Source organism: Paramormyrops kingsleyae, chromosome 13 (assembly GCF_048594095.1).
Source record: "Paramormyrops kingsleyae isolate MSU_618 chromosome 13, PKINGS_0.4, whole genome shotgun sequence".
NCBI lineage: Eukaryota > Metazoa > Chordata > Actinopteri > Osteoglossiformes > Mormyridae > Paramormyrops > Paramormyrops kingsleyae.
In genome coordinates, this window is record NC_132809.1 from 12589436 (window position 1) to 12616535 (window position 27100).

Below are 27100 nucleotides of genomic sequence, written 5' to 3' on the forward strand. Positions count from 1 at the left end.
GTGGGTTTGAGGCTGGCAATAAGCCCAGTCCCAAGGATGCGCAGGGTGCGCTGGAAGCCCTGGACTGCGGCTACGCAGCTCATGAAACGCGGGGAAGAGCAGCTGGGCTGTTTCTAGCTGGTCTCTTTGGGCGCACCTCAGCGTTATCTCATGCGGGCTTTTTAAATGTTACCGGAGCATTAAGGGAGAAAACTGCTTTCAACAAAAGATGTTAAAAGCACGCCCCATTTGCTGACAATTTTAAAAGGTGGCAAAATAAACTAGATTTAAGGAAGCGCATGCATTCTTGTTAATACCAGTTTCCCTCATCTACACCAGTAATACTGGAAGTGTTTTATTCCTGATCAAAACTAATTTAATTACAACTCGTCTTTATTTTAATGTGAGTCTCATTAGCATCCCCCACCGCTGGGCTTATGCAGTCGTGCACTAGCAACAGCACACATGCGTTATCGCGCGGGTAGAGAGCTCGTGCGGTTGTTTTTGGTTGCCATGGCAGGACGAAACCTGTTGCTAGGTGAAGCTGTCCGGAAGTAAACGGTAGAGAAGAGGCATTAAGAGGCGCTCGGACACTACAGCCACTCAGGCGTATCTTATAGAAGTACAACCACGGTCCTTTCTATAGGCAGAAAAAAACAAGGTAAAGTGCAAGTTTTTATTTTATTCAATGAAAGGTTTAAGTGAAAATACAATTCTGAGGGAACTATTTTCATTTTTCTTTTACTCAAGACCGTCTTTGGTGCTGAAACTGTGAAAGAGGTTGACAGACAGACCTTGACGTCTCGTCGTTATTCGGTTGGTAAAACATAACCAGTAAATTTGAGAAACATGGGAATATTTTGTATCAGTTTGTAAAGACTTTTTAAACATTTAAGTACTGTAGAGTCTAGAGTGTAGGCTGTCAGCGCATACTCAGCTGTGAGCTATAAAGTTATGCTATGGCAGTACAGCCAGCAAGAAAAACGAACGATTTATCGGAAGCGTATAGTTGTTTAATAAATAAAGTTTAAAATAAGATATTTCGCTATAGCCACAAGAGACGATACCGACAAAGCTCACTTTAATCATCTCTATTTTACTTAGTATTTTAACCTACTGTAGTCTATTTTAAGTATTTGCAAATTGAGATTAAAAATAACTGCGACATATCTTGACATCTGTTTGGGGGAGGTAGCGTTATTACTGCTTAATAACATTTGAAACTTTGCTGGGTTATATAATTATACAGTGTGATGGTTAGGATGGCTAGTATTGTAAGTACTTTGGAAGGTGATTAATTTTGTAAAATATACGCTGCGTGACGTCTGTTAGCCTGTCAATCTACGCATCCACCTGCGCGCATGCGCAACACGAACACTTACTCCATCGCCGCAGGCTCCTCTCTCCCACACGTGCCGTCCACGTCCGTTCATTTTGACTCGTTTTACTCTGACGTTTTTAAACTAAGCGTTTTACAGAACAGGGAAGGGTTCGAATTTATGTATATTTTCTAGTATTTGAACCCTTGTCGTTTGTGTTGTTAGCGGAATTGTCTACTTGAGCTACACCTACAATAGCCTAGCTGTTTTCGAAGCTATTAAAAAGTACGGACAGTTCAGTAGTGACGTTGTAATATCACGCAGAGACGGCTGCAGGTCTGCCAACTCTCACGCATCTGGCGTGACAATCACGCTTTCAGACCGCTTACGTAACAAATCTAATGGCAAATCTGTATTATTCCATTATAAACCAAAAATTAGGCACATCAAAAACGTTGGTGTAGTTTGCAAACCCTACAGGATACTTACAGGATAATAGAACTGTTACATGCATTGAGGGTGATTTGTCATCTTCTGGAGTATGAAAAGTTTTGCACGTTGTTATAGGTGTGAAAAGTTTTAAGACGTGAGCGTAACTGAAAAGAATGTAAATATGATTACGCATAGAAAATCAAGATTTCATGCACTATATAGTAATAAATGGTCATGTTAAGTGGTATAACAGAGCGGCAGACAAATGTATGCCATTTCCCTAAACTTTACGATTAATAGCCAGCCTAACTTTACGAAAATAGTTCCATATATTTATATATACACACTGTATGACTGTACGTGTTTATATATACTCTGTCATATGTTTGTTATGTACGGTATTGAAAAAAAACTAACACAGCTCATCATTGTAGGTCACGGATTGTCCTTTTACACTGTGTGGCGGACAGCGTTGGTTTTCGGTGAGTGCATGAACTTAACAGCCCTTTTTGTCATACAGTAAATATAACAACCACAGATTCATACACGAGTGTCGCTGTGCAAGGCAGAGATTTCGCAGTGATCGTGCTGATATCACAATCGCTCTGCTCCTGGTACCTCTCGGGGGTTGATGCAAGACACATTGCAGCCGGGAGTGAGGGGGAGGCGCGCGCGGCTCGCACCGCTCCGCTAACGTCGCTTAAGTTTTGCGGCATCGTACTTATGTGCGGCTCTCACGTTGTTGGCAGACGATTTCTTGAATTGTACTGGGAAGTGACCTGGGAAAAGATGAATTCCCATACTGATTGTCTTTTAAATATAATTTACCTAGACATCTAGATATTTTACATCATTCTGGTGTTCGGAAACATAATAGCAATTAAGTAACATAACGTGTATTAAACTTACTAAAATATTGTGTGAAGATTGTGGGTGGGAATTAAAACAGAACATATGATACGGAAGCAGAGGATGTTGGGAATTTCCCCTTTTCAGAGACAGACAGGGTTAGGGAAGGGACAAGACAGTAACAACACTTAAAACACAAGTAACAGAAAATAAGGTTGTTTGGTGTGAGAAAGAACAAACTTTTTTAATTCATTGGTGAAAATGGAAGCGGATAATAGGCTCATTGTGGTTTTAGGGCTCAGGACAGCTGACTTGGGTTTAGGTTTTATGATCTGTAATGGATAATCCATCCTTTAAAACTAGTGCAGTTTCCTGTTCATCTACAGTATCACTGGGCATGGTTTCCAATGAAAAGTCCTTTACCAGCACTATGGCTCCAGATTTAAAATAGAAAGGATGGTGGAACACTGAAATGAATAGGGAGGGGTTGTCACTGGTATTTAAAATTTAGGTAAAGCATACATGCTATGCTCTCTGCAATAAGCAAGGCAATTTAATCTTTGTCATCCTTGAATGTGAATACCCATCCATTGTTTAAAAGATTTTTTTTACGGGTTTCTATTTACACGCTGAATGGAATGCTGTGAAACTTGTTTATCGAATTGTGCTGGCCTCTGCCTCAAAATCCTTCCAGAGTGAGTCATCTGTCCAGCTGACCTCTGGAACAAAAACAAGAAAAGTCTTATGTGCCAGCGGGAGATGGCACGAGCTCTCTCCCACACACATGCGCCCGTGTGTACACTGTCAGGTGCAGACTGGCACCAACCCTCAACACCATCTTGCTTTGATATACGTCGTATTCTAGAGCCCAGCATCTAAGGAGCGTGAATTTGAGATTTCATGTAACAGATTTGTTTAAATACCAAGAGTTTTAGATACTCCTGCCCTTTTCCCATGTGGCTTGACATTCCAGTGCACTTGCACTCTGGATTTGGATTTTGTTAGTTCTTTGTATGGCCCTTCAGTGTGTGTCATTCATTAGTGAACATTGTACCATACGGCTGCCTTATCAACCCATCAGCAGTGACTCATCTCTCTGCTTTTGAATGACAGTCCCAGAAAGAAGGGCAGCTGTCTTCCGCTCTAACTTTTCATCTGTGTGTTATCTGAACATTCCAGTAAAATACAAGCTGTTTTTCCTGATATAGTGTTTCAGTCGTGTCGATACATAAATGAATTGTTCATTGTCTTCCTTGTATGTCAGATACCCAACTTTTCTGGGACCTCGGCGAGACTTATCTCCCTGCATTTTTTCTTGCATTTAAGGCAACTTCAAACTGTGGTATTTTAATTTTTTGGTGTTATAGTAAAAGTTCTGCACTTTGTAACCATGTAAGGAACAATATGCCCACATTTTATGTTGTTCAAGGAAAAAAGTTGATATATTATTAATTCAAGCTGGACTGATGTTTCAGGTTATAAATGAGACTTCTGTGAAGATCCAGCATCTCTGTTTCCCAGTAGATATCTTTTAAAAGTGTTGTTAAAAAAAACGTCACTGTTAAGAGGCTGTACTTGAAAAATGTATTTGTTTGCAGAATAATGATTGCAATCAAAGTCTGGCCTGTTCTACTTTTGACTGATCAACAGATCTGACTCTGGTTTTTATGGCCTGTAAGGCTCTGAACTCTAAAGAGTGGGAACACTGGTGGACTGGCTTTTCTGTGCCCTGTGCTACAGGAAGGTATGTCAGCACCTGCTGATAAGAATGAGAAAGGTACACTGATTACCAGGCTGGCTGTGGGAGAGTACCAGGATCCATGTTTATAGGTGTAACATGGTGGTGTTCTGTGAGTAGGGCTGGTGGGAAAGGCAATAACAGCAGGGGTCAAACCAGCTGTACAGAACCAGAGTGAAGTGGAATCTGGCTCAGCTCAAAAAGAATAAGTGTTGGTTTGCTGGCCTTCGGTCACACTTTTCTCGAAAGTCGTCCATATTTCCCTTCATTCCTTTTTTTTTTTTTGTTCCACACAAAAGCAGCCCGACCGTCACGTGGCCTTTTGTCTGAACACAATCGCCGGTGGTTCTCATTGGCCGCTCCCTTTGAAAAAGCATCCGTCTCCAAGGTGACAGAGATCGGCGGCCCCGCTTCACTTCTTTCTCTCCACTCTTGTGCTGTCGCGCGCAGGCTCATGTGTACACTGCCGCGCGCGTAGCGGGACGCTTGCCATCGCTCTTTTTCTTCTTTTTCACTCAGTCAGGACCCAGCCGTTCAGAAGGTGAGTATGTGAACCTGTTTTTTTTTTTTTAACTCTGCTCTGCAGCAAGTTGTTTTTTATGCCTTAAGCTTCCATAGTTGTATACATTTTAATGTAATGATTGTGGTAAAGGGAAGATGAGGTCCCTACTGCAGCTTGTCAGTTAAATCTTAATTAGCAGTGCGTAAGTTATAGCGATTGCTACATGAGAGACTTTTCATGTGACCTGCGGTCTGGTCCAAAGTTTGCCTGAAGCAGAACTGCGTAGGAGGGGATGCCAAAGGCAGAGATATCATGGCTGCAGGCGACTGGTGTGCTGTGGAATTCATGACTGTTTAAGATCCGAAAAGCTCCAGAATTAGAGCTAGCGAAAGGCACATGACAACTTGCTGTTGAATCCTCTGTGGGCCTCAGTTACTCTGCTGGCGACTGCTGTGTGGGCTGAGCTGGGGAGGAGATAAGGGATGCAGGGTGAGACTGGTCAGGAGGGAGCTCAAGTGGCTAGCCCAGTGTTTCCCAATCGGGTCCTCGGGGACCCACAGACACTGCACACTGCACATGTGGACTGCAGGGAGCTTGGAGGGAGCAAAAACATGGACCTGCTGTGGGTCCACAAGGACCGGACTGGGAAACACTGGGCTAGACAGCACATCCACTCTGATCTGTTTACTAGCAGACCCTCTTGCCCCTGGTGGTGACCACGTCCCTCTTCTTCCTTATCCTCTCACCAAGGATCTCCTGTTGTAACCCCCCCACACATTCTTGGCCACGTGTCCCTTGCCAACAGACCCACTCACTGGGCTCTGTTAGCCCTGTTGGATGACCTCTTCAGTGACGCTATAGGTCATATGACCCATGCTGGTAGCCATGGGAACACTGGATTTGTTGTGAGAAAGCCATTCACTGGTATTGTGTGAGGTCAGATGTTATCACTTAGGGTCGACGCTTCGCACAGCCAAGCCATTGCCAGATAAGTCCAGATAAACTTGCTGTAGGACGTCTTTGCATAAATTTCCATGCTGAATTACTTCTTGGTGGTACATGTGCTTCTGTCAGCTCTGTTTGTTTTTTGGGTCACTGTCATACTGAATATTACCTCAGGCAGAGATGCTCATGGATTTATATTAATAAACCTGAAAGCAACACGGTTTCTTTACCTCTGATTCTCATATGTATTTTCTGCAGGCACTGTATGGCATCACATTGCCCTAGGAAGTCACTCATCTGCCAATTAATTGAATGCAGTGTTGAGTAAAAAGCGTATTAGAGAGACAGGTGTTACTAGGCCTCCCTGAATTTATTGAAGAAAAACTTTTGTGGTGGACGTGCCCTCAGGTGTGGTGTGTAAAGCTTTCTGTGAAAAAGCACCTGGCAAGGAGTTTTGTCTGTGCATTTTATGGTTTGTTTTCAAAGCTGGATCAGATGCATTTGTAAAGCCGCGATGTCTGAATGGTACATTACTCCATGGCTTCCAGCTCTCTTCTTTGACAGGGTCACACTCCCTCTCTCTCCCTCTTTGATCCAAGCAATATTCCTTTTACTTTTGACTTTGATGACAGAGTGGATTTTGATTTTCCCTTCTGTAGACAGAACAAGCGTCGCATTTAGAAATATGCCTCAGTGCATTGTTTTTTTTTTTCGTGATGGCCTCTCAGGTGCTCAGCTCAGCAAGAGCAGCACCTTCTCTGCAGGCCCAACACTCCCAGTGTGAGGTTCCCCTTTCTGGCTGCTGATAGAGTGCACAGGGAAACAAAGCCTGCCTGGTGATTCGCTGTGCCTGGTGCTGTCTGATCACAGAGCGCATGAAAGGCGGACCCGTGTCAGGGTTGGCCCGCCTACGTCCCTCCGTGAGAAGAAAACGGTGGCATTGCAGCCAGCACTATTGGCATTCATGATTATGGATAGTGTGTTTTTGTCCATTCCCCGTCTTCCCTTAAACCCGAGGAATGTTGTCTCAGATAGTATGCATGTTAAATATGCATCGAGTAAAAGACAGAGAGTGTTAGGTACAACTGTTACCGAGCAGCCTGTAAGTTTTGTTCCCTCTGAGATTTGGACTGGACCGGTACTCTGCAACATTAACAGCTGCCTTATTCTTCTTGTGTATCTCAGGAGTGATTCACTTCACTCTGTTTCATATAGTGCCTTTCAGCAATATAGTATTAGTACATAGAAGCAGAAGTAGTTCATGATACAAGTAGATAAGGAATAGGGAAAATGCCAGACATTTATGGAGGAGAGGAACCAGAAACTCTGTAGTTTGGAGATGAAAGAACCCTGGAGGTCCGAGGCTGACTGACTGCCCAGGCCCCTGGGCATGCTAACATTATTCAATGCAAAGAAAATGATGGTGCTTTTATAAAATGTAAGGTGTAAAGTGCGGTCAGTAGGAATGATGTCATGCCAGGCTGATCCCCCTTGTTCATTCTGCATCCTCATGATGATGTAATTGTCGGGCAACAGTGGGCCGCCTGCCGCCTGCAATGTCAGCGCTTAGGACAGGAAAATCCTGAAATTCCTGATTTGGGTAATATGCACAGGATGGTGGCTCCAGCTGAAGTGAGTCAAAAATTCCCTGAATGGCGAGGTTATCGGTGCCTGCCCCACATCAACAGCTATTCATTCAACGTCCAGTTCTTATTTCCCTCCCCCACACACACACCCAAATGAGCTCACACAATGGGCCTATTTTCAGATGTCTTGCATGTTAACCTTATGGCTTTGCTAGTGTGGGAAACTCGGCCTATTGGCCACTTAGTTTCAGGTTTCTAAAGAGGCATGCTTTATGAAGGTTACCTTATTTGCTTTCTGAAGTGACAAAATCATTTTTTGGCTGCTGGGCTGGTATTTAGGCTTGACGTTGTAATGTAACACCTTCTGGGTTCACAGCAGCTGTAGGAGGATTATGATATTTGGCCTGAGAGGAAGTTTGAAGCTCTCAGACTTATTCCGTACTTGCCTGACAGCCTGCTCCGGGTGCGGCTTGTCCTCATTGGCTCGCACTGGGGTGCGTCGGTGCCTTTGAGGCGTACAGCAGGAGCGGCACTGGGAAGTTTGAGGTTAGGTTTATTGCCAGGGTTTGGGTAAGTTTATGGCCAAGGAAAGAAGGAGGGTTTCAGAGAGGAGGAGGGGAGGGGGCAGGCAGCAGGAGCATGGAGGAGCTCCCAGCTGAGAAGGCTTGGTTTCTCTCCCTTTGTTCTCACAGGTTTTCCAACTTTCCCATGCTATTCACCTGTTGCAGCCTATATATTTTTTTCTCCCTACCCCAGAGCTTTTGTCTCAAAAAGCCTGAAACCTTCCCCCCCCCACCCCTTTTACTCAAATTAAATCACTTCCACAAACATGGCAAAGTTACAGGAGAGAGTAGTTTCGTCTGCCGGACTCTGAAAACCCCTGTCATGCCTGTGGCCTTCCTGTGCTATTGTGAGCCTGCCCATTGAGCCCAATGTTTGCTCTTCTGCTGCCTTGAGGTGGGGTGGGGGGTGGAGGGAGGGGTTCACACATAACCTGGGCTCTTCAGGGCGGCTTTCTCTGTGGGCCTTTGAAAGGCGAGATGACTACTTCCCCAGGAAGCCACAGAAAAGGACGTTTCTCTGAAAGCCAGTTGAGATTCAGGCTTAGTCACCCTGAAATTCAGCCTGAATCCTCTGAGAGAAAAAAGCAATCTTCCGTTGCGTTTTGGAGCTGTGGGGTGACAGCTAGCGCGTGTTGACCCCACATGGCGGTGGGGAAAGACCTGGGAATGAGGTCTGCCTACAAAGATCTCCGGAATTCCTACCAGTCCTCCTCAGCAGCCCTCTTACCTGGTAGGGTTATCTGATACTGACATGTGGACTGGCCTACATTGTGTTGGTAGGCTAATGTGCACTCAGAGTTTTCTCTCTTTTTTGGGAATAAAATTTTCATTATCACTGAAGTAAAACCCTGTGAAGAGCACAAAAAAAAGGAAAATACTACCTTTTATATTTGTGGTGAAACATGAATGTTAAATTATAAATGTGGTATAGCAGAGTTTTCTCATTTGGCTGTTTCTTGTAGTGAAAAAAACAAAGAATTCCTTTTTTTGTTAGCCAATCTATATTTAAATAAAATGGTTGTAATTATCCAATTAAAAACTGCAGTGTTTCTCAATACATGAATCACAGCTAGAATGTGAGGCAGCTGTAATCTAGGGACTGTAATGACACAGAAGGGCTGTTTTCAAACGTCTTTGGAACGAAAAGAGCAAAACTACCCTGCATCTGGCTGGAGGGGCTTTTGGTTTACGGCTAGTATGGCAAAGAAAATTTTCCCTTTCTGTCCTGCTTTAACCTGTTAGACGATGTTCATCATTTGAATCACTTTTTTTTTGGGGGGGGGGGGGGTCCGGAGACTTTTAAAGAGGAGGGGACATATTCTATTCAAGCCATTGACATGATGGTGAATAATAAGACCAGGTACAAAGAGAACATCGGTAATGTAATCCCCTGAGATATTGCCACGGAAACGTGCTCCAGTCAGCTGTTCCGCTGTCATAAACCTCTTCCTGTGTAAATCAAAGAAGAATTACTGTCACCTTGAGTGTGTTTTTTTGTAGTTCACGTTTATTTAGCTATCATCAGCCCAGGAGCACACCCACCAGCTAGTTTAAAGAAGGGATTTATGTATTTTTCCATTCATGGGCCCAATGTGTTACTGTGAAGTAGTTTTACCAATTTTTTTTTTAATCTTCACAATGCTTGGGTTATGAGGAAAAATGTGGGGGTGTGTTGGCTTCATGGGGGGAGGGGGGAGGGTTGAAAAAGATTTCAAGAATGCCTGGAAGGTGATGCCAAACATTTGGGAATAGATGAAAGAGCCATGGATGGCCAGGGGAGTCTGGCTACCCCAGGGCTGCCATGACAACATTATTGTGCCGGGTAGTAACTCGGCACCCTGTGAGCCATGGGGTCTGCACAGTTCCTCCTCGTTTCGGGCGAAATCACCTCCAGGCGGTCTGGCTGTGCCCCGTGTCATTGCCTGCGGCAGTCTCGGCTCACTCAGAACCAGGGACTTTCCTCTGCCGTACCTGTTCCTCTTTGTTTCGGGTCCTGGGTCACTGGCATGTCTCACCACTGAACACCAGTGTCAGATCCTCAGTTTATGGAAATGGTTACCATGAAGCGGCGGTGATCCAGTAACCAGGTAACAGTGGGCTTATGGATTCTGAGAAGCAGATGTATATATTTTAATTTCAGCTTGTTATTAAGTGTATAGTTATGCTTAATTAGACCACTGCGGATGCAGCTTAACCCAGAATAACTATCAAGATATATAAATGGCACAATGGAGGAGGTCACACCTGTTTTTTGGGACCGAGTGTTGAGAAGGGTGTAAGAACCGACTCCAGCCTGTTCATGTGTGTGATCTGCTCTCAGTCCCTTTAATGCACTGCAGGGCCACGATAACCGGAAAGGCTTAGGTCTACGCACACGGCTCCTCCCAGTTTTGGTGTATCAGCATACGGTTGGTGACATTGATGATGACCTCATCCAGGAAGCATTTTCCTAGACCTAACCAGGTGCTGTTTACATAGCTGGATGCACCTGTGACAGGAGGCCGGCAGCTCCCTTCTCTGTGGACCGCCCCCGCTCAGGTTACGGGGTTACGTAAACTGCCGTCCGCCGCCACACTCCTCTAGCATGGGCAAGGACGCAGGCGGCCAGGGGATGGGACAGGGTAACAGCTGAGAAATGCAGGCGAGGGAGGAGGAAAACAGGAGAGAGAGAGAGAGAGAGAGAGAAAGCGAGACACTCCTACCTGGAAAGGAGGAGGGGCAAGGCTTGGGAGCAGAGTGAACCTGGGTGGGTTGATCAGCAGAGTGCGTGAGAGAGGGAAGCACACACAGATTCCTGGCCTCTCGGCAATATGGCCACAGGTCGCTCTCAGCTGCTTTAAAGAATCCCAGGACGGCTGCATTCCAGAGTCGTGGCGGGCCGATCCCCCCCTCCCCTGCCCCGGCCCGCTCACGGCTACCGCCCCCCACCTCCGTGGCTGGCTGAGGTTACCCTCCCCCCGCGGGTATCCCTCTCGTCCCATCGAGGAAGCCCTCAAAGGCAGCTCTCCAGACCCAGCTTGGGCAGTGGGGGGCAGAGGAGCCCAGCATACAAACGAGGGGACATTTCCGTGGCAGGTAAGCCTCGCCACTCCTTGTGGCTGGTTTGTCGGTCGTTTTTTGCGACGCTGTGGCTTTAAATCAACCTGTTAGCACGCAGCTTGTGGCTTGGAGCTTGGAGCTATCGAGGGCGAAGCGCATTCCAAACAGAGCACTCAATGGAGAGCTCACAGAGACTCGCCATTCAGCGTTATGTTCCCGCGGCAGCGCCGGTTCCAGTGATAGCGACTTTGTGTGCTGTGTTTCACTGCTATCAGCTATACGACACGCCATGTTCAAATGACTAAAGTCCTTAAACTAAAGAGGCAGGTGTGTCGTTTTAAATTCTGAGGAAATCTAGGCGAGGTGATGATGTGAGAACTTTCTTAAGCGAGTCTAGCTTGTTTTTAAATGGTCACACTTCCAACTGCTAGCCTGGGAAAGATGAGGCTGTGTTCAGTCGACTTCATTTATCCGAAAGCATCGTCTAGCATGGAGAGTACAGCCTGCAGCACTAAGTTTGTGTGCTGCTTGCTCACTCAGAGATCAGATATTTGGTTAGTCATTTGATTTCTGTTGTTGCATGGGCTAACGCAGCAAGTTTGTCATCATGCCTCAACCTGGACAATTGTTTTCCTGCCTTTTAGGCCTGTTTATTTTACGTTAGTGTTCTGGAGAAGGTGAAAAGCAAATAAATTTTCCGATTCACGGTTAAAGGTGAATGCCACAACCCTGCTTTTGAGTGGCCTGGTTTGATTCGTTCTTGGTGTAGACTGCTGATGTCAGGCTCGCTGACCCCCCAGAGTGGGACTGCATTGTGGGCTGGTGGGTAGGGGTGAGCTCACAAGGCTCATCCTGTCCTCATAAGGAAGTCAAGTCTCCCTTGCTCTCCTCTTCTGCTTCGTAGTCCACTGTTGACTTTGGGATGATTAGCCTCTGTGACGAAGTCTGTAGTTTGCAAAGCATATGTGTTTCCCCATAGGTGATCTGAAAAAGGATATTTTCTCATGTATTTTCAGTTAAGGGGAAGTTATTGGGTGTGAAAACATGCCTTCAGGTTGATGGGTTTTCCCTCTGTGTCAGGCTTTGCCACATCATACAATGATGCTCTATTTTGTTTGATTGTGGTCCAGATAAAGAAGTTCTCGCTTTCTGCGCTTCCTGACACATCCGTTGCTCTTGGGCTACAGTCTTTCTGCTTCAGCCCCGCAAATCTTACTTTTGACACAATGAGTGACTTTTGGTTATAGCGGAATGCTTGATTTTTCACTCCAAATAGAATGTTCGATATTTCACCCACTCAGGAAAAGTTAGATTATTTGTACTTACTGTTTCATGTCATGCTGGTCACACATTGTGCTGTGAACAGAGCATCTCTTAAAGGGTTAAATTAAAAAGTCAGACTGAGAACCAGGCCCACATTATGAAGGGAGTCCCTTCTAATTTTTTTTCCAAAACTAGATGCAGCTGAGGTTCTCCTACCGGTACACATGTGTATTCCAATTTTTTTCAATATTGTCATCTGTTTAGAAAATATGACTCTGGTGCAGGTTTTTATTGCCATGGTCAACCAGTTCTGTTGTCATTCTTACGTTTTTCCAACTGGTCAAACCTCCACCCATAAAGGACATTATCTAAAGGTAGGCTTACCTGTTTTACACTCTTGTTAGAACTGGCAGTGTCAGCAGGTGTGGGACAGATAAAATGCTCTGGAGAATTCACACACATTGTTACACGATCAGCTCACCCCTGAAGATTAGCAGTTCCCTCCACGTTAGCCACTCTGAAAGCCCGTGTTGACTTACGGGTGAAGCTTCTCGGTGCTGCTACACCGTGATGAGTCATTTTTTCAACAGGCTGTCAAACACTCTGAAGATGTTGGTACCTGACAATGTGTTTTGAGAAACATCTCTGTCTATGTTTCCTCTCAGCTTTGGAAATCCAGTTGAACTGGTGACATGAGTAGAATGAGGGGTGGGTGACCAGGGAATCTTGTACCCCTGTACCTGTTTTTTCTTCTGCTAGACCCGGGTTATGCAACTCCCGGTCCTCAAGGTCCAAGCCCTGCTGATTTTCTAGCCTTCCGTTACCTGTGAGCCAGATGTGAAGCCTCCGTGACCAATCAGAATCCGTAATTATTAAACTAACTAACCTGCGAGAACTAAAAACATGGCCTGGATTTGGAATCAAGGTTGAATAGCCCTGTGCTCGACCAATGAAAGGGAGTTTTGTTCCACTCCTTTGCTGTCTTCTGGCTTTTCCTGCTTGCAGAGTGCACTGTTCATGTTTATATGTGTACCTGTGTTAGTAAGGGTGCTTTATATAAGAAAAATTAGTCGAAATTATTTGAAATTATGTACAACTGTGATCCCGGGATCTTCCATTACATTTTAATTTTAGCTTAAATCTGAAAATTCACATCTGGAGATAAATCACAGACGCCACAAGCGTGTGAAACGAGACTTGGCTGGGAGTTATTTTTCTTGGTCGCACTTAAACAATGGTGCAAAGTATGTTATGCTCCAGGAGTCGCGTCTCCTGCGGCGCCTGCTAACCCCACCCTTCCACACCCCAAGGGGGAGATGAAACAGCCGAGACCCAGCCCCCGTTGCTCCAGGGCCTGTACATACACACCCAGTCTCTGCAACAGACTCATAAATTTTGAGAGGGGTGCCTTCGCCACTTTGATTGGAGGAGGGGTGGGTGGAATCCCTGACAAGCCGCCTGTAATGACAGAGGGTGAGGATCGTCACCTCCCCCGTTGCCAAAAACACCATGAGATGTGGCCTCCACTACCTGGACTATGCCTACTCTTCTCATTCAACAACCTTCCACTATGTGAAGAGCATTTTTGTGTCCTGCAGGAGTCTTCCTTGGCTAACCAGCAGTTTTGCAATGGAAATTCCTCCAGATGTTTGTGTCTTGAATCACCTGCTTTTTTTTCATCCGCCTTAGGTTTACCGCACTGAAACATCCCCAGTGCTGCCTGCCACGCACTAACACGCTGCTCCTCTGTCCTTCTGGTGCCTGTTTACGAAAGGCGGGCCTGTCCCCAGACTCCTTCTGGGGTTGGGAGCAGTGTGGCTCACGATTACGGAACTGCACTCGGGCTTGGGCTGCTCGTTCGAATATCAAATGTGGAACTTGAGAAAGATGCTTTACCTGAACTGGTCTGCTAGATTTTGACCTGCGAGAATGTATAAAAAAATGGTGATATTAGACGCCGACCAAGTCCCTAAAATCAGTGGAAGCTGAGAGACCCTTACAGGCTGCAGATGTAGCTAAGCAACTACTGACGGGTGCGAGTGATGAGTAGAACGTGGGAGTCAGTGTCATACGGCCATCGCCCGCTGAGAGGGGGGGACTCACACCGGAGAATCCTGCACGCACACACACGCATTTGTATTCATATCTTTGTGGGGACTCTCCATTCATTTCCATGGGAAAAACCCTAATCTCAACAATGACAACCTTAACCTCTAACTAGTCCTAACCTTAACCATAAGTAAACAAACAAAATACAAGACTTTTGGCATTTTTACTTGTTTGATTGAAGTTACAGGTTTTTATAAAATTATTTCCCTTATGGGGACAGAAAAAATGGTCCCAATAATGTCAAACAATGTTTCTCAAAACTCAACGTGTCACACACACACACGCACACACATGCACACACACAGGAATGTAGATTAGAAGCTGTCCCACCTGCTGATTTCTCATGTTCAGTAATTCAGATCTGCTGGCCCACCCCCGCATCTGGTGCACTTATCAACATTCTAAAGCAGCTTGAACTTCATTGGAACGACTAAAGTTGTAAATTTCCGCTTTAAGGAGGATGAAGGCGTGACAGGGGTGTAATTTTTCACTGACAGGACCTGCAGGCTTCTGTTGCCGTGGTGTTGGAGTGCCCCTAAGCCCCACCCCTGAGTAATTGCATGGAAACTCAGTGTTTGCAGCACCCCCCTCATGCCCTGGAGAAGCTGCATGTAGCTTCACATTGTCCCGAAAGACATCTGTCCGTCCACTTGTCTCAATGAATCACCCAAGTCCCTTACCGGAGAGAACAGCAGCCAGAACCCTGCTGGGTTATCAGTCCTGTCTCTCTTTCATCATGCGTGCAGTGACCCAAAGCACTGTCCACACTTGGAAGTGGGGTTGTCATGGAAGCCCTTGTGAGGATGTCCAGCTGAGCAGCTTAGTGTAGGTGTAGTTAACAGAATCCCAATAAAAAGCTGGTGGTATGTGGCTGAGTGACATCAGGCAACTTAGGGAAGCGGCAGTCAGTGTTGAAAGTAGTATAGAGGGTTTATCTATCTATCTATCCATCTATCCATCTATCTAATCTTTCGTTCGTGGCAGTCAGCCCAGATACCTTCCTTGCCACACCACTCACATACCCATTACTACTTCATGACGGCAGGCGGTTAAAAGGAACCGCTAAATTAATAATGAGGCCAGGCTCATGTACAGCATTCGCCCCAATCATGATCGAGGGCCTCCAGCTTAGCAGGACTACGTCTCGGGAGAACGTCTGGGGCCGGGCCTCTGATTTGGGTCTGATTTTTGGAACATGAGCCTCATTTGGGTCTCAGAGCAGCTGGCAGGTCTCGGAGGTTATCATCGGCCGCCAGACCCGTTACGTTACTCCAGCACAGCAGCAACCTCGTGGGGGTTCGGGAGAGTACTTGACTGTAAATGATGGTTGCCCATGTCAGCCACCCCATCATCTGGCTTTGACAAGCTAATTTCCTTTAGACGAGCGGCGCCATTGTGCAAGGCTAGGGGAGTGCCGGTGCTCACTCCAGGCGTGTGCTCACTGGATAGGGTGATGGGTGCTGAGTCACACCGGCAGGGTACGATTACAGGCCGGAGCTAATGAGCGGTAGCAACAGGCCCCGAGGGCGTGCTGCAGTCTGTATGTAGGGGGCCCTTTTAACTCTCCACCATGCTGCTCACATGGTTAAGTATGTTACAGGAAAACCATATTACTCAATTCGCTCTATCTTGTCATCATGCTAGTGTGCCGGCCTTGACAAAGTGATAATAGTCTACTTCTGTTTATCTTAATAGCTATAGTTTTATTCAGTTTGGTTAAAAATCGCTGACCGATTACATTCAAATTACCATTTTGGCAGAATTTTTGTCAAGAAGATTTGTTTTTGTAAAGACTAAAGGAGAACCCAGGACCTTACTGGGAGCAGGGCAGCGGAAGGCAGGCACCAGTCCATTGCCAGTGTCACATTAATTACCTCGCCAGTGTTAAGTCCACTTTCCAGGAAGATGACTTCCCACTAGGGCTGGGAGGGGCTCACATTGCAGCCAGGTGACTTTCATGGATTGCTGGGTGATGTTCTCTTATAGCTGCTATCACATGTATCCCTAACTATAGGCACCACCCCTAAGTCCTTGTCGCTGTGCTATCTGCCTTACTTGTATCTAGCTTTGGGTAAAAGTGTCTGCTTAATAAATAAATGTAAATGGACCTTCTGTCTACTGAGGCTCATTAGTGGTGGAGTACTGATGGTGGAGCATTTTGGGGCTGGGCTCTCTGGCAGGCCAGAGCCCCCTGTAACACTAACCACACCTGTGACCCGGACATGTCCTGTCCTTGCCATGCCAAATGATCCACGGTCCCAGGGGGGTGTGTGGGCGTAAACATCAAACGTTCATATTTCTTAGTCATTGTACAGGTCAGAGTCACACACTGGGACAATGGTTATGCGTCAGTGACTGAGTATGAACTAGACTGTCAGAGCACTATGGCTGACCTCACTGTTACATGCAGGTCTTCGCTAGTCCCCTTCAGTGGGGTATTCCATTCTTAATCAATTAATTCCTGAAAAGTTTGAAGCTATTTAATTTCATGCCCACTTTACTCCCAAAGAACTAAACATCCAGAAAATTGAAAGAGAGACTAACACACAGGAGAGTTATTTCTGCTTGTATCAAACCCTGAAATACAATGAGGGTTGGGGGGGATTCCAAGGAGCAACATTCCATGGGGTCCTGGTGCCTTGTCCCAGCCGGACATGCAGGGAAATGTATTATTCATGAAGTGAGGCTCTGTAGTGAGACACCAAACAGCCTATTTAGCAATCTGCGTGCGTCCCAGGAACAAATGTTTCCAAATGTTGGAGCATTAATAAGACCCAGCAGAGGCCTTGGGCTCTTCTGTGGAAACTGAGTGCAGGTAGGGGGGATTCGGGGGAGGGGGGGTGGCCATGGTGAACACGATGTCCTGGCAGGTGGCCTTGCACATGGCTTGCGTGGCAGCCCATAGCACGCAGACCTAGTCTAACAACCTGGAGGAGAAAAGCTTCCAGCCTAAAATGAACGCTGGCTTTATGAGCAGCATGTTTTATGGCAGAGAAGTCTGGCATTTAAGAGTCTTTTTGCATCTATCCACAGTTCTCTGATCCAATTTCCTCTGCACCCTCCTACCTTGTCCAAAGTCCCTCTGAAGTTGTTCCTGACCAGCGGGCTGCTTCCTCCATTTTTATGTGCTTCTGTGTTTTAAGTTCTCCTTTGAACACCGTGTCTTTGTTTGGCAAGTTCTTACATCAAATAGTTTGTACAGAACAAGAACACTTCAGGAATGGTGGACGCCGTCGCAGTAATGCTGGTACTGGTGAATTTGTTTGTACCCACTGCTCTAAGGTGCCCCATCACTCTGCCATCCTGGGACATGCTATGTACTGAGAGATCACCTGCAGGTCAGATGTGCTTTTGTCCCATTAAGAAAAACTCCACCAAAGATGACATGGTTATGAATGTAATCCATGTAGATTTTTTTTACTGCTGTGCATCGATAAACTTCCAGGTGATCACTTTTTGTTATTTTTCTCTTTTCTTGAGTGTTTTTGTGTTGCACGGTGGTGCTGTACATGATAGGAAGTGCAAGTGCTGCTTATGATAAATCAGCCACAGCAGCAGGGGGCAGTGTGTAGATGTGAATGCGCTTGACTGAGCTTCTAGCTATGTAATGTGGAAGCACGGTGACCTCCTGCATTATCCAACAGTTTAATTAGTGCTGTAAACAAAACGTAGCGAAATTTAGTGTCCAGGGAAATTAAGTGTCCACTTCTGTTATTGCTACCTCTGGCCCATCGTTAATGGATGGATCTTCGTACCACCCAGGATGTGGGCCATCCGTTACAAAAACCACACTGGCTACTGAAATATCAGCACTTCAAAAGATCTCATCAGGGGGTTGCAGTTATACCATTGAACAAGGCATTTCAGAGTTGACTACCAGAGTGTTGTAACTCCATAATGCAGGAGTACTATTTAAGGTTTCCCCCCACCTTAGGGCCTGCATGTCCTTTGCTGTAAACGAGGGTAAAACGGGTGGGTCAGTGTTAACACCTCTGTACTGCATGACTGCAGGATGCATCACCACTACAGTGTGTAGGCAAAAGTTGGGCTACGTCCAAGGCGTGACTAAAGTGAAGAGCGTGTTCCACACATAAACCCTGCTGAATTCCGCCCTGCTGGTTTCTGCCTGTCAGGAGCACTTTCCTGTGTCACTCAATTAAGTAATTTCAAACCCAGGACGAGCACAAACTTTAGTGCAGTCTGCTCTGATTGATGATGCCGTATTTATATTAACATTAATGCTGCATGGGGTGTTTTCCTGCTTGCTGCTTTGTTCCATTCTGGATGTTAATCAATTTGTTTTTCACCCACAGCTAAAGCTAGCATCATGGTTAATATTTAGCCTAGTGATCTAGAGCCATTTCCTGGTCCTAGCATTTTAATAATTAATATGCTGCTGAAAGATTGTCCTGAAGGCAAAGGGCAGGAATTCTGTGTGCTTTTGTGTGTGTGTGTGCGTGTGAGAGGCTACAGGAATGCCATGCAGTTAATCATTGTCATTGCAAGGGCTGCGGGGGATACACTGTAGGGGAGCAGACAGATACTGAACACGTGCTCAACACAGAATACAGTACACAATGCAAACAGTCTACAGAGGGCATAGTGTACAATACACACCACCCAATATACAGGAGTGGATAAACGAAATTGCACACCTCATACTACACAGTGATCAGCTCACACAAGGTCACAGGGCAGAATATAAGCAGCTCACACAGCATCAGTAGGCAGACAGTAATCAGCTCACACAGCATCACAGGGCAGACAGTATTAGGCTCACACAGGATCACAAGGCAGACAGTCATCAGCTCACACAGCATCACAGGGCACACAGGGATCAGCTCACACAGGATCACAGGGCACACGGATCAGCTCACACAGGATCACAGGGCACACAGGGATCAGCTCACACAGCATCACAGGGCACACAGGGATCAGCTCACACAGGATCACAGGGCACACAGGGATCAGCTCACACAGCATCTCAGGGCACACAGGGATCAGCTCACACAGGATCACAGGGCACACAGGGATCAGCTCACACAGGATCACAGGGCACACAGGGATCAGCTCACATAGGATCATAGGGCGCACAGTGATCAGCTCACAGGATCACAGGGCGCACAGTAATCAGCTCACACAGCATCACAGGGCAGACAGGGATCAGCTCACACAGCATCACAGGGCAGACAGTCATCAGCTCACACAACATCACAGGGCAGACAGTAAGCAGCTCACACAGGATCACAGGGCAGACAGTATTCGGCTCACAAAGTAACCATGTCACACAGGATCACACAGCAATCAACTCACTCAGAATCATACAGTAATCAGCTCACACAAGATAACACAGAATCATACAGTAATCAGCTCACAAAAGATTACACAAGATCATATCGTAATCAGCTCGCACAGGATCACACTGTACTCAGCTCACACAGAATTACACTATTCAGCTGACATAGCACTACACCTTAGTCTGATACCCCTCAGATCACAGGCCCCGGGGAACGAAAGTGTCAGCACCTGCAGTTAAGAGGCATGCTGGGTTTGGAGAACCAGGCCTGACATGTTGTGTGTGATGTGGCACGTTTGTGGGACTGTTATGGAACCCATAAGAAGATATTTTTGACCAGCACTGTACTGGTTGTTTTATTTTTTAAGTTTATTTTTTAGGGGCAGCGTGTGGCTCAGTGGGCTAAACCTGTGTGCTTGTAATCACGAGGTCGCCTGTTCAAACCCAGCCTCAGCTCATCTGTGGGTCCTTGAGCAAGGCCCTTAACCCCCAGCTCCCTGGGCACTGCTACAGGTGGCTGCCCTTCATGGACAGCTTGCTTACAAAGAGCAAGTTGTGGGAGGCATAAAGACAATTTCCCCACAGGGATTAATAAAGTGATGATTTTTTTTTTTAAGATTTTTGATTGTGGTCCATGTCAAAGGAAAATGTTGATTTCATAGATTATGAGTCATGTGGACAGTCAGGATGTCAAGGTTTGCATAGTAAACAGGTTCACATCTCTCATTTTGTCAGGTGATGGAGCAGTGTTGACATTCCAGCCATATTACGTGTGCCCGGCTTAGCGAGACAGACCAATGGGGCTGCCGTGCCGAGGCGTCTCCGTCTGTGTCTCGTCTGTGTGTGTGTGTGTATGTGTGTGTGTGTGTGTGTGTGTACATTTCCGTCAGAGACAAAAGGTGGTTTGTCTCCAGCTCCTTTCTCACAGTCCTGTAAGGTAGCATTCCTTCTCCTCTACGCTGACTGATACCGACTTCCAGGGAGTCACAAGACAGAAATGGAATCTCCATCACATTGTCCAAAGCTTCTCGTGTTTACCTTCTTTTACTTCGTCAAACCTTCAGGCACTACCACAGTAATCGGTGCTGCTAGCCTGCGGTGTGTGTGAGCCTGGACACCGGGTCATTACTCAGAGCAAAACATTACTTTTGGTTAAGTGACCTTTAAAATGACCTGCTGCCCGGTGACGTTGTTTTGCTGTGTTTGAGTGGTGTGGTGCATTCGAGACATATGAATTTATGAAAGGTGATGCTGAAAAACCTTTGGGGAATGAAGCTTTGAAAATTAGGTCCCACTGAAAGTTCTCCATGTTCCTTCTCTGTGGATTCAAGTTTGCTGCATTTCAAAACAAAGAAAAGCATTTGGTCCCACTTTCATGTCCTAATGGAATGTATAATCTATAAACTACAATCTATAAATTTCTATGATCAGAGGATTCTGAGCCAGCCATTAGTGCTCTGTTCTGTTTGTAATCAGTCAACTTTCATCCTGTACAGCATTTTTAAAAAGAATCATTTCATATAAAAGTGGAAAAGTGATAAACTATGGTATAACTATATATTTAAAATGAAAAGCAATAGTATGAAGATGAAGAGTTGAAAAAAATGTAAATAATCGGGGACTTGGTAAAGAATAGCAATTATGGAGTTAATGTGAGTACAGTTTAAATAAAACCTTACTTTCAGTAAGTCCATAATTTGGTGGATTCAAACTGTAATTTTCTAGAGGCAGAAGGTTTGTGCTGAAAGGTGATCACTTTTACCAAATTCAACTGAGGTTTTCCACATACTGCTCTGAACGAGGCCAGGTCCAGCTGGCAGTCACACTGCATTAATGTTATGAGTGTATGTGTTTTGTTTGGAAGCAGAGGGTAGTTTCTTTGTGGTAATTTAGAGAACTTCCCAAACGGGACCTCTGCAAACGCGTCGCCGCAGAATACTAAGGAGAGGCAGCCGGAGAGCCACGTCAATCGCCGCAGATATGGCCACGTTTTCGACCACATCGCATCGGTTTTGCGTTCCCGTCACCATTGCGGTTCGCCCACCTTTCTGCCACGCCACTGCACCTCAGTGACCTCGTCCTGCCCCGTCCCTGCAGGTCGGGCCCGGTGCCATGTGGAGGTGAGCGCGATTGGAGCACCGCGTCGCAGATGGAGCTCAAGGTGTGGGTGGACGGCGTGGTGCGGGTGGTGTGCGGCCTGTCGCAGGAGACGTCCTGCCAGGATGTGGTCATCGCTCTGGCCCAGGCCATTGGTAAGGCTCCTTATCCACTCTGCCTTTGTCCCAGGTGGCTCCTCCTACCTCTTCTACTCAGTACGGCTCAATTTGATTTGTTCAGTTTGCTCAGGAAGCAGCCACGCCTTCCACAGAGCAACATCTGCCGGTCCTGTCATTTCATGTTGAGGTTTATTAGTAGCCTTAATGAAAGCTTTGCACATGTGCTGCCATTTGCACGGGAAAAGCTAAAGAGTGAATGAGAGATAGGCAGAGAAGGCAAGACAGATCTGTTTGTTTCTCTCTGAACCCAATGTGTGTCCCCACCAAAAACTGCAGGTCAGACGGGCCGCTACGTTCTGATCCAGAAGCTGCGGGACACAGAGCGGCAGTTGCTGGCCGATGAGCGACCGTTGGAGCTGCTGGCCAAGCTGGGGCAGCACAGCAAGGAGGTGCAGTTCTTCCTGCGTCGCACGGGTCCGAGCAGCAGCGAGGGGCCCGGCCCGGACCGAGGTCCCACGCTGCCCAAGCCACCCGAGCCAGTGACTCTGCGGAGGCGGGAGCCCAAGAAGTCACTGACCTTCAATCTGGGTCCCGCAAATTCACCCCAGAGCAGAGTAAAACAGATTAAAAAGACACCCAGAGACTCCCCGGAGGCTAGGGCTTCCCCCCCCCTGCCCGGCCCAGCCCCCAGCCCTGTGCCTGGCCCTGGCCCTGTCCCTTCCATTGGCACGTCCAAAGAGGAGGTGTTTCGGCTGATATTGCAACAGCAGGAAAAGCTGCAAGCTCTGGATGTGCAGCTGGAGACTGTAGAGGAGAGGGTGCGAGAATGTGATAGGGCCCCGGGGCCAGGGCCCCGGCAGGACAAGCTGGAGCAGCTGGAGGAGCAGGCGCGGCGCAACCAGGCGGAGCTGGCCCAAGAGGCCGCCTGGGAGGAGGAACTGCATGCGGAGGCGGAGCGGGAGCGAGGGCTGCGGCGCTGTCTGGCTGAGCTGCACTCCTCACTAGACGACTGCGGCCGCAGGCTGAACGACTGCACCGCCCACTCTGCGCAGCTGGAGCGTGAGATTCAGCAGGAGGCGCACTGGGAGGAGTCGTCGCTGGACACCGTGAGGGCGGAGCTACAGAGCCAGCAGCATCAGGGGGTGGAGCTGGAGGCCTCGCTGACGGAGGCAGAAAAAACACTGGGGCGGGTAGAGACTCTGCTGCAGGTGAGCGGGGAAGGGATGCTGCAGGAGGTTGCGTGTTATGCATGTGAAGTGTGTGCGGTGTATTTACTCGAATTCAGCAAACTGTGCAACTGTTTATATTGGTGAATAGTAACATTACAGATCTTTCAAGGTCAGTTTTTCTTTTTTCAAAGCACATTATAATGCTTTGGTGCCTTAAGTCTTTATCTCTTCCAATTCCTTGCTCAACGAGCCGAGTCGTCCTGATAACCTGATTGCATGGCTTTCTATGAGTGTGATCTTGTGTGAATATCGCAGTCAGATCAGAACAAGGACAGGGAGTATGAATCTGCTGTAACAGAATGGCGCCTTCTCAGTTCAGGTGCTCAGGTGTTCATGGTCTCATGTGGAGCACGTTTTATGTGTCCTCTGTGTAACAGACACATATCCAGTATCGCCTCTGTTCACAGGCTCAGTTGCTGGATAAATACTTGTCCTTGTTTATGGAAATCTGAGCTACATTTTTTTTTTCGGGCTCACGTTTGGCACGTGGAACATGGAAAACGGAACCTGGAATGTGGGGTTTGGAACATAGAGCATGAAATATGGAACATACACCGGGTCCAAAGTATTGCACATACTGTTGAATCTGAGTTATACTTCAACTGAATTGTTTGCAGCAGCCCAGTGTTGTAAAGCAGTACTCTGTGGTTTCCATGGCAGTTCATTTTTAAATTTTCACTAATAATAAGAATTCTGGGTGATAAGCAACAGATTTTTGTTAGTTATTTTCCATGTCTGATGAAGTCATCTATTTCTCGCCTTATATTATTCAACCATTTTCAAGCTAAAAATTACTGCACTAAAATGACACGTGTGAATTATCTCGCTGGGGAGATGATCTAGTAATATGCTTAGTAAGTGCAGAATAAGTCTTTGCTCTCTGAAGTTCGGCATAGTGTATGCATCAGAATTGTGGGTGCTGCTGCCACCCTGTGGCCAAAACTGACCTGCAGCCAGTCTGGTGTACAAGGTCATAGACGGAATGACGTCGGCGATACTGTATGTAAAAGAATTTCCCACTCCCGGTTTCACAGCCCTCATACAGGCAGTTTGTTCAATGTATCTGCAATTCCAAGCATAGTGATAAACTGGGTGTGAGTGTGCAGTCAGGAGGTAACTTACTGGGGGAAGTTTGCTAACACAGTAGAACACAGCATTGCTGAGAGAGAAGGATTAGCTTATAATAACCTTTTATCACAGCCTTCCTGTTAGTGTCCTTTTTTAACAAGGAAGTGGGACCTGATACTGTAGTTTAAGTGAAAGTGTAAGTTTGTAACTTGAGCAGCAGACAAACACATTATAGGTTTTGAAGGTTTATTGCTTTGGCCATTGTCCCACTTTCTGTTGAATTTATATTCCTGTAGATAGTGTGTAAGGTGAGTTTCATGTCCTCACATTGCCATCGGCAATGCTTGGTTAACACTGGAAGTACATCACTAAACATTTATGAATACATGTTGCAACATATTTTAAGAGATCTAATGGATTTTTAAGAGTTTATCTGGGCTCTGTGGTATTCTTCGACTGTTCTGTATAGCTCGCTGTTAGTAGATAGATAGATAGATAGTACTTTATTAATCCCTCGGGAAGGTTCCTCTGGGAAATTTAGTTAGTGTCCCAGTCCCAGAGGGGGGTGAGCCAATCTTGGTCTGGGGGGCAGATGTTCGTATGGCTCTATTGGATGATGAGGTCGTCTATCCCTCTAAGCATGTAACTAATGAAATTAAGTTCTTATTGTGCTTGTTCAGAGTATTTGGCTTCCGCTGTCAGTGTTTTATATAGAGCCGAATGCCATCGACCCCTGGGGTCTGAACGGTCTCTTCCCCCTCTCTGCCATGCCAGGCCAAGAAGGAGGAGATAGACGAGCTGAACAAGGAGCTCCGCCAGTGCAACCTGCAGCAGTTCATCCAGCAGACCGGAGTTCCCCCCACCCCCCCGAATTCGCACACGGACCCCCTGGAGCAGATGGAGCAGGCCAAGCTGCAGCAGGATGGATACAGCAATGGTGGTAGGTTGACATGCACTGACATACTAAGTCCTGTAGAGATGGAAAGTTCAGGTTCAGAAAGTACAAATCCAGACCAGAGTTTTGTTTCAGCCAACCAGTTGAGTACTCTGTGACTGTGACTCTTTATACTCAACTGGTTGGTTGAAACAAAATCTTGGTCTGGATTTGTATGTTCTAAACCTGAACTGGCGTCCTCTGCGATCCTGACCTGTACCTTATTGTGCAATGTTCTCTGTCCATCAGGAAGACAGCAGTTTCTGGCTGCCCTGTAGAACCAGCACAATGAGAAAAGTAGAACCAATCATTTCTGTTATTACGTTAATGCCATTCATTTCTCATAGGAAAAAGGATGATGCTTCCCTTTTGTAAACTAATTAAGGAAAAAAGGATTGAGAGATTTGAGTGAAATGTAAAGCATGCCGCTCATTAGTCTATCTAACATGCTTTTGTGCTGTTAAATAGCATCAGCGGTTTTCCCCTGGCAGTAGGTTATGAATGTGAGCCTTGGCCACTCTCACACTCTGCCCTGTGCCCTACAGAGTCACTGTCTCGCCCCACTGCCAAGCACTTCCTGGGACACCCGCGAAACCTGCAGAACCCTGCGGTGTCCAGCCTGAACCCCGAGGGTGTGTATGTGTGAGAGCCTGATGCTCCCAGCCTGCCTGTCCGCCTGCCCAGCCTCCAGCTTTCAGCTTGAACTTGCCGCACGCAGAGCCAAACCTCCCTGTACCCCCCCTGCCCTGGTATCTTACAGCTGCATGAGGGTGTGCTTGTACCTGGGCTCCTGGGACTGAGCAGCTGCCAGGAGGCTCTTTTGCCTGTCCTCCACATCACCATCCAGCTTTTTTTCCCCACTTATTTCCTCCTCTGCCTCCTACCTCTTTCCCTGACTGGCTATGGAGACTCGTCCCTGTTCCACTCACTTTGGTTTGGTTTCCGGTCCTCCCTCTCACGGTCACTTCTGGAGCTCCGTGGACTAACGCTGGTGCCGAATTCACATAGCCACGGCTTTTTCTCCATCCTTTCAACACCACGTGGGTTGAGCACTTCGGAGCAGCAGCTGCTGTCTTTAGCCTGAACTACAGTTGCTCGTACAGAAGGAAAAGACTTTGATGAAAGCACCACACTGACTCCTACTGGCTTCAGTTTAGTTAGGATATGAGGTGTCTAAGTGCCTTTTTCAGTGCCTTTTATTAACTAGGACTCAACGGATTCTGTGTCTCTGATACGTACGGTCAGTTACGGCCTGCTCACTACAGAGACTGCCGCACTCCATTGGTGTCCCCCTCTGCTACTCCACTAGTCTGAAATCACCGATTGGATCGCCTCTCTACCTCCTGCCTGGGTCCACGCACTCTGTGACATGACAGATGAGGGATTCTCACAGAACAGGAGAGAGTCTCCAGATCTGTCCACTTCTGTGAAAAGGGCTTCAGCTGGCACAAATTGCTGGCTCTCGCATTGTGGAGCAAATATCTTATATGTTTCCTAGTGCACCAAACCAGATTCGATTTGCTCTCTCAGCCCGGCACCACAAAGGCCTCTCTCCTGTCCTCTTTGTCTATCCCCCATCTGTCTCCTGTCCTCCCTTCCTGCTCTCCCTCTCTCTGGCATGTCGGGATGTAACGGAACACTATCCCCAAAGCTTCTTGCCTGTGCCCCTTTTTGTCCCCCTAACCCAGGATGTGCTGATGTTTTAGCAAGAAAATGTGCCATGATACCAAACACCGGGAGCGTCATTAGGTATTTTTGTGTGTCTTGCAGTCCTGACATCCAGGGAGTCGTCATGGAGATAGAACAGAGACCACAGCCCTGGGAAGTTGGTCACTGTAAACTTTATTCCTTCCTAAATGTTCAGCTTGTTCTAATTGTTGTTCTAATTATAACAAATGTTATTAATTCTATATATATATATATATATTTGCAGAATTTTGTTACATTTTGGAGTATATATTTACTGTAAAATATTTTATGATTTTTATGATATACCTTCCGTGTATATAATAAAGTTGAATGACTGAGTTTCA

At 46.6% G+C, this 27100-nt stretch overlaps 1 protein-coding gene across 5 annotated transcripts; it reads left to right on the forward strand.

The window, feature by feature from the left end:
• The first annotated feature begins 441 nt into the window (after nt 1-441).
• Nucleotides 442-27100, forward strand: LOC111859474 (ras association domain-containing protein 7-like). 5 transcript variants are annotated; one of them, XM_023842176.2, is made up of 8 exons: nt 442-640; nt 730-795; nt 2165-2212; nt 21718-21872; nt 22173-23044; nt 24908-25073; nt 25613-25699; nt 26838-27100. In XM_023842176.2, the coding sequence occupies exons 4-8, from the start codon at nt 21770-21772 to the stop codon at nt 26867-26869; spliced, it is 1260 nt and encodes a 419-aa protein (XP_023697944.2). In that variant the 5' UTR covers nt 442-640; nt 730-795; nt 2165-2212; nt 21718-21769; the 3' UTR covers nt 26870-27100. The 5 variants fall into 5 exon arrangements, with proteins under 5 accessions (XP_023697944.2, XP_023697945.2, XP_023697946.2 ...); XM_023842177.2 differs by lacking the exon at nt 730-795; XM_023842178.2 differs by lacking the exons at nt 730-795; nt 2165-2212.